Genomic DNA, 8,364 nt, shown 5'->3' with positions numbered 1-8,364 from the left:
TTATTTAAATAATTTAAAATTTCTGTAAGATTTAAAAATATGTCATAAAGTACAATAACATTGGGTAATTCCCCACCTTCTATTTTCTTTATCTAATAAATTGAATTAATTAGTTTTTCAATTTGTATGTAATCAGTTACTATTTTAATTAGTATTTTAATTAGTTTTTCAATTTGTATCTGCATTCTTTTATGGAATTTTATGTTAGTTGAACTAAAATATTTACAATGAATTTTAATTAATTAATTTTAAAAAAATATCATGATAATAAAGTAGGTTAGTTTAGTGAGTGGGCTTGCTGAACAACAAACATTTACCAAAACAAAATGGGTAAGCTTACACTTCCATAAATGTGTGTACTGTAAGGAGTGGGACGGACGGTTGTACAGATAGCCAGAACGACCGGCATGCCATAAACCCGAGGAAATACGACTGGCACGCCATAGTCTGGCCGGGAGTAACCCCTGAGAAACTTTGAAGAATTTGCACGAAGCCTTGTCTGCACGAGGTAGTATCACATTCTCCATGCTCACGATATTCTTTGAAATGCTAGGAGACGAAACGATTTATGGTGACCAAGGCGTTGAGTCCCTTTGTCGCCGAACGGAGGGACCGGTCAAACGTCTGTTGACCAACGTGTAGCGGCGAGCGCTCGCATAAGGGAACTGATCCAATGCCACTTGGAAGACCCCCCCTTCAGAGTGGTCACGACGGGCGGCGGGCGCGTCCGGTAGAGGTTGAAGATTAGGAAATTGGTAAGATTGCAGGATTAAGGTAAAACCAGGTTAACTATGACAGACCTACTATTGGGCCGTGATTAGGGTTTTGCTAATCATCGGCCCATAAGAAAAACTATAAATAGGAGTACAGGGTCAAAGGCAGATGGACACATTAAATGCACATTTATTTCTCTTTCTCTCTCTATCTCTACTTTTTACCAGAAAAGATTGGCCACTGACTTGAGCGTCGGAGTGCCATTGGCAGGTACCCGATCGGTCTCGACGCAGGAAGACAATCGGATTGGAGTTGGATCAGCGGAGGACCGTACGGTTCGAAGCAGGAAATTGTGCAGGAAAGCTTGGACAAAATCCCGACCGGAACAATGTGAAATATCATATTTTTCTAATTTTAATTTAATAGTTAGAAATTATCCTCTTTATATGATTTGAAGAAAAAAATTCAGAAGTAATTTTAGAAAGAAAAAAAATCACATTGATAGGAGTGGACTAAAATACGGATATGTTAGAAATATTTGCCATTTAATTTCTTAATTTATTTTTTTTAGTGGGCTACACCTTTTTCACTCTATCCAAACCCAATTTTCTGTTGGGTCATGATTTTGCTGGAGACAGAGAAATGGACTGGGTCATGGTTGAATAGTTTCTTCCTGTACCCCTATTTTTCTTCCGGCAGAGGGGAAGCGAAAACTGTTAGATTTTTACTTTCACTTAAGGGTAAAATTGGTATAATGAAATTTTGGAATGTGTAGGAAGAAAAAGTAGAAGTGCAGAAAGAAAGACCTCATGAATTATATAATTTTTTTTTTTTAAAATTCAAAACTATCATCAAATTGCACCATCCAAAATGAATTAAAAATGGAAGATGCAAAGATAAATTTTATCTTTCTTATTATAATTTTAATGATAGATAATTTAACGAGAAAGAAAAAAAGGAAGGTTCATGAAGAAACAGAAGTAACTAATTTGGAAAGAACCAAAAATTCTAACATGTCTAATAATACACACGGACGGTATAATAATAGTTGTAATAATAATAATAATAATAATAATAATAATAATAATAATAATAATAATAATGAAATATAAGTAATGTCAATGTTTTGCAGGTTAAAAGATTTTGTTTAAATGAATTTATTTACCATAAAACTACTGTTGCAAAAAAAAAAAAAAACACTTACATATATTAAAATAATTTGTCACTGCTAAGATGTAGATTATATAAAATGTGAAAATTCCTTATATTGAGTATTTAACTGAAGTGAAAGTTATATTTTGGGTTAAATATGTTTTTAGTCCCTATACTTTGGGGCGATTTTGATTTTAGTCCCTCTTTTAAATTATGGTACAATTTAGTCCTTCAACTTTAGAAAACTTTGGTTTTAGTCCTTTTTCCCAAATTTTTTTAACTTTATTTTTTGTTTCAAGCACGTTTCATTGTAGTATTTGGATTGTTTACACTGTTTGACACATTTTTGCTTCAATGTTAACTGAGAAATGCGTTTGAAACAGCAAATAAAGTTAAAAAAAATTGATAAAAAGGACTAAAACCAGAGTTTTCTAAAATTGAAAGACCAGATTGTACCATAGTTTGAAAGAAGGACTAAAACCAAAATCGCTCCAAAGTATAGGGACTAAAAACATATTTAACTCTTATATTTTTCATTAATTATATAAAACGTGATTTTGAAAAATATAGCTCATTTTTTTTATTTTCTTTCCATAATTCGAAAGCAAACACAAAAAAAAAAAAAACATTCTAAGCATATATCTTAAAATAAAAACAAACGTATAATGTCTTCGAGTTTATCAACATTCTAGATAAAACAAGTTTAGTAATTGCTGTTTTGAAAGGTAATCTTGTCCAACAATGCCAATGTCTTATCCCTCTTAGAGAATGGATCCATGTTCAAATAGAGTATGATAAAACATTAGCTGATAAACCAAAATTACTTTTTACAAAAATACGACGTAGAAGGCTTCTTAATTATAATAATTAACATTATAGATTAAGAACATATAGATTATAATTTTCTTTATAAAAAACTTAAATCTAAATTTGATATTTCATTAACTCTAATTACAATTGTATGAAGTTTTGAATACCTAAACATTCATCTCTTTCTCTTAAATCATTATACAGGTCATAACGTGATTTATATATTTTATCAAGATCTTGAATGTGAATTTGTAGACAAATAATAATTTTAGTGATGACTTGAAAGTTTAAGTTAAAAGTGAATTCATTATTGTTAAAGAAGAATTCATTTATAAAAAAACTTGTGGATATTCAAACAAGTAATGGATATTAAGATATTCTTGAAAATATTAATTGTATTTATTATTATCAATATAGACCATGAATTTATTTTTCTATTAAAATAATATTTATCTTACATATATAATAATACTGTAGTTAATAATAAATAACAATTATAATATCAAATTATTGAGATTAATTATGATATATGAATATTGTCCAAACTTATTCTATAATGAAAACATTTAATATATTTAATAGGTCGAATAGAAATAACATATTTTAGTTTTCTTTTATGTTTAGGTGATCCATTGTTATAAATGTTTTCTTAATGTCCAACAAATGAAGGTACAGCTCCACAACATGTACCTGCAACTTCGAAATTTCTTTGTTTTGGTGAGAACGAGAGTTACGACGCAAGCAAGTTCCAAATGATAGCAAAATGCGACCTAATATATACCTAATCAAACACACTCCACCCATAATGTCCAAAACCAAATTCATAAAGAAAAAGAAAAAGCATAGTTGTACGTTTTTTTTTTCTTTTGTGTGCGTGTGATTTGGTACAATCATTTTATGTAGAAAAATGAAGTGAAAAGAGTATAATTTTCAATCTTCCATGCCCCCTTAGCTTTGAAGGCAAGCAATGTTTATAAATCTCCGAACTTAGTCTTTTCTCACTATTGCACCATATGGATCCCACACAACACCCACCATATCTTTTTCAAATGGAAATATCTATTCAATTTTTCTTACAATCTTTATTATCTCTTTTTGTTTCTTGTTACACCGTTTGTCACATTTATAAATCTCTATATATATATATGGACAATGATATTTTGACAACTCTTTTTTAACAATTTTTTGACAAAAGGACACGTGTCATCATTTTATTGGTGTGTTTGAATTTATATTTAAAAAAAATATGCAAAACGGACCAATCATAGACTATCACGTATGTGTTGTCAAAAAATTGTAAAAAAAATTGTTAAAGAGACTTTTATATATATATATATATATATATATATGCTTATAAATATTTGTATTCCTTAATTTTATAAAGTTTGGAAGTAATGTCAGTGTCCTGATTAATGTATAAAATTAGCGTCAAAATATGGCAATCAGCTTTTATCACAATAACCTTCAAAGCAAAGCAAAATCAGATAGAGTAAAATCATGGACACGGATTTTTTGATTTTAATAGACAATAATCTTATGTTCTAATTAAGGAAGTAAAATAATTTAATATTAACAAAACATTTTTTTTTTCCACTATATCGGTTGGAAAGAAAATGAACAAGTTGTCGCAATCACACTATTACAGTATTGCCATGTGGTGTGGTATAGCTTTCACCTACTACTGGGACACTATTAAAGTATATAATTTACTACCTTATAATTGTGTATTAATTTTAAGAAAAAAGAAAAATATATAACTTTTGATGACGTTTCTCATAAAAGTTGTAATAACTTTAAAAGTGTCAAAAATCCTTATATTTGATAAAAACAATGAAGTTCAAGATATTGACATGAATGCTTTTATTAAATTGATTTTTATTAAGATGTTTAAATAAAATTTGTAATAATTTATTTATATTGTGTAATCTGTCTTATTGGCTAGTCAACTATGTATGAGAGTCTCTTTTTTCACAAAATTTCATATCAGTCAATTATATACATTTATTAATTTCTATTTGCATTTTATTATGTTGACTCATGGTATTAAAAGAATCTACTTTGTAATTAGAGTTTGAGTTTAATCTCTGTCTTTTATGTAAAATGTGCTGTACAAATAACATATTTTTATTCTGCATAATACTAAACCTAATCATTACAAACAAATATACAACCTTTGTGTAAAAATACGAGACAGAAATTGAGGTTCCTTAGTTGACACATTTCCCCTTTTATGTTTGAAGTTTTTGAGTTGTGATGTTGTTTGACAGAAAGCAAAAATTGGTGGGTATATTAACGTAAATAAGATCGAAAGAAAGAGATTTAGGTTGAGTCTGGTGAAGGTGTTTGTTGCAGATGAAGGCGCCATTATCAGGTTCTTCTTCCCTTCTGAGAGGCAAGGGACGTCTCTCTCCATACCTTTTCACACTCATAGCTTTCATCCTCTTCGTTGCCATTCTCTATGGCCAAGATTTCATGTGCGTCTTTGACGAACACCTCCAAAGCTACTCTTATTCTGACAAACCCACTTCCACAACTCGTGAGTTCTTCCCACTTTCTTTAATTTTTCATCACAAATTTGCTTTATTCAATATTCTTTCACATAATTATTAGAAGGTAAGTTTTTAATATCTAATTCAACCTTACAAAATTAGTTTATAAGATGATGTTTATATCACAATTATATATTATAATTTGGTTTTATCTTTCAACAAGAATTTTATTTTTTTTCTCTTATTAAAAAGTCAATTTTAATTTTAACTCAGTTTTGAAAACTAATTTATAATAACTTTTGTATTATATTAAAAAATAAATTTTAAACTTAATTTAATTTCACAAAATTAATTTTTAAGACAAATTTTATACTTCACTTCTATGTTTTAAGTTAATCTTTTATATATTTTAAATTTCTAAATTGGTCTTGTACATAATATTAAAGTTAAAACTTCCAACGTTTATATGTGAATCTTGTTTATTGTTTATAATTAATAGGATTATTTAGTGTAAAAGTAATAAAGGAATTGTTTTCCTCAATATATACTCCAAACTTCCTCTGTTGATGTTCAATTCAAACTGTTTTTAATGTATATGAGAGTTAATTTAATTATCAGAAATTTTATTTATAAGGATTTTTTATTATTAAAACTTAATATTCATAGAAGTCGTGTTGTTTTTTATAGTGAGTTATTTACTGGATTAATGATATTTATAAATAAGATATTTTTTAGTAACCGTTTCTTTAGCTTTAGACAAGCTTGACAACTTAAAGATTTTATCAATCAATATATGGAAATTTGACCATAAATAAACTCAATTAGCTTTATGTTAATGGTTTTTCAATAAGACTTAATTATATTCATGGTTTTTCAATATATTCATTTTAGTTTGTAATATAAAATTTTATTAACATGTATGATGTCCGGTGATATTGCATTAGAGTGATACAATGTTTTATCTTTTATAGGTTATATCATCGTTTAAAACTAAAGACTATGAGGGAAATACTAAATTGGTAAAAATTCATTTTATATTCATAGAGATAAAAAAAACCGAAACTTTATTTAAAAAGGACAAACATAATAATATAGTATGTATTACAAAAATATTCGGAAAATATTTTTACAAATTAATAATTATTAGTTTTATGATATTTTTGAAATATTAAGTCATTTTTACTTAATTTATTAAAAAATATATTTTTTGAAATATATACCTAATTTTTCATTTATTAAGAATGTTAGTATGAGTCTTTCTTTTTCTTTTTTAAATTTCATGAAATTAGTAATAATGGAAACATTTTACATATTTATCGATTTATAAGTAAGGATATTTTTGAAATGTATTTATGTAAATACAAATATTTATTTTTAAATTGGTTTGGATTTTAGTTTTATATAGCTTAATAAGTAACGTATATGATTGTTTTTGTTGAAATATGAAAAAAAAGAAAGAGTGAAACAACATAAGGTGCCGTTTGCCGTCGGAAAAACAGAGGAAGGATGTGACATCTTCAGTGGAAGTTGGGTTCGAGACGAGTTGAATCGACCATTGTACGAGGAATCAGAATGTCCATACATTCAACCACAATTAACTTGTCAAGAACATGGACGACCCGATAAGGATTATCAACACTGGAGATGGCAACCACATCATTGTGACCTTCCTATGTAAGCTCTTTTTTCTTTTTGTTTCTAAGTCATGAATAAACAAACATATTAATAGTTCTTATGTTTTATTGAAGACAAGTTGAGTATTAAATTTGATTTATTTCACTGATTCAACCGGAAATTATTGTAGATTCAATGCTAGTTTGGTGCTTGAAACACTTCGAGGAAAAAGGATGATGTTTGTTGGTGATTCTCTTAATCGCGGTCAATATGTCTCTTTTGTATGCCTTCTCCATAAACTCATTCCTGATGATGAAAAATCAATGGAAACCTTTGATTCACTCACAGTGTTCACTGCAAAGGTAAAACACACTTAAACTCAAACAAACACTTTGAAATATTTCTAATTTTAGCTTTATATTTATGTTTCCTATTTCTTGTTATTGATCTTATGTGTTGAATTAGGAATACAATACCACAATTGAGTTCTACTGGGCACCTTTTCTTCTTGAATCAAACTCAGACAATGCTGTCATTCATAGAATATCTGATAGGATTGTTAGAAAAGGTTCAATCAATAAGCATGGCAAGAATTGGAAAGGTGTTGACATTGTAGTATTCAACACCTATCTTTGGTGGATGACTGGCTTGAAGATGAAAGTATTGTAAGTTTATTTTCATCGTTCATCTTTCACTTATTTTCATGAAGTTTTAGAATAATACTTTATTTGTTCATGTAATCTTCAGACTTGGATCTTTCGATGATGAAGTAAAAGAGATTGTTGAGCTCTCAACAGAGGATGCGTATCGTATGGCAATGAAAAGTATGCTTAGATGGGTTAGGTTGAACATGGATCCGAAGAAAACTAGAGTGTTTTTCACAAGCATGTCACCCTCCCATGGAAAGTGAGTATTATTTTTAGTATTGTTGTTACCTGCGAAGGACATTTAAAGATGTAAGTAACATGATGTTTTGGAAATAAATGACAGGAGCATAGATTGGGGAGATGAAGAAGGAGGAAATTGTTACAATGAAACAAGTTTAATCGATGATCGAAGCTATTGGGGCTCAGATTGTAGGAAGAGTATAATGGAAGTAATTGGAGAAGTGTTTAGGAAATCTAAAGTGCCTATTACGTTTTTGAACATTACACAATTGTCCAGTTATCGTAGAGATGCACACACTTCAATATATAAGAAACAATGGAGTCCATTGACTCCAGAGCAATTAGCTAACCCGGTTAGCTATGCTGATTGTGTACATTGGTGTTTACCTGGCCTTCAAGATACTTGGAATGAGCTTCTCTTTGCCAAGTTATTTTATCCTTGAAAACGTTTCAAATACAAAGAGATATTTTTTCATTCTTTCATGTCTTTTTGTTTTATATTTCACACTTCAAATGAAATTGGAAAGATATTACATTCTCATCACAATCATTCTTTTTTTATTTCAAAGTGATGTTCAAAATGACACATACCATAATCAAAGAAATGAAAATGAAGAAAACTGTTTTCATTCTTTTTGTGAAGCATACTAGAAAATGGCCACCTCTCATGTATACATTCTATTATCAATATTTGAAGC

The 8,364-nt window shown here is 28.7% G+C and overlaps 1 protein-coding gene across 1 annotated transcript; it reads left to right on the top strand.

Annotated features, from left to right (window-relative positions):
• The first annotated feature begins 4,922 nt into the window (after positions 1–4,922).
• Positions 4,923–8,147, top strand: LOC106764140 (protein trichome birefringence-like 33). The gene is made up of 6 exons (XM_014648371.2): positions 4,923–5,212; positions 6,620–6,839; positions 6,970–7,141; positions 7,245–7,444; positions 7,527–7,685; positions 7,770–8,147. Exons 1-6 carry the CDS (start codon positions 5,029–5,031, stop codon positions 8,107–8,109), a joined length of 1,275 nt encoding a protein of 424 aa, XP_014503857.1. The 5' UTR covers positions 4,923–5,028; the 3' UTR covers positions 8,110–8,147.
• Positions 8,148–8,364: the final 217 nt, after the last annotated feature.

This window comes from Vigna radiata, chromosome 6 (assembly GCF_000741045.1).
Source record: "Vigna radiata var. radiata cultivar VC1973A chromosome 6, Vradiata_ver6, whole genome shotgun sequence".
In the NCBI taxonomy this organism is placed as follows: domain Eukaryota; kingdom Viridiplantae; phylum Streptophyta; class Magnoliopsida; order Fabales; family Fabaceae; genus Vigna; species Vigna radiata.
This window is presented reverse-complemented; position numbering and strand designations above follow the sequence as displayed.

Bases quoted from the DNA above. Each gene is read 5' to 3' on its own strand.
- LOC106764140 (XM_014648371.2), top strand. From the start codon at position 5,029: ATGAAGGCGCCATTATCAGGTTCTTCTTCCCTTCTGAGAGGCAAGGGA. The intron at 6,840-6,969 runs GTAAGCTCTTTT...AAATTATTGTAG, and splicing joins CATCATTGTGACCTTCCTAT to ATTCAATGCTAGTTTGGTGC. The intron at 7,445-7,526 runs GTAAGTTTATTT...TGTAATCTTCAG, and splicing joins GGCTTGAAGATGAAAGTATT to ACTTGGATCTTTCGATGATG.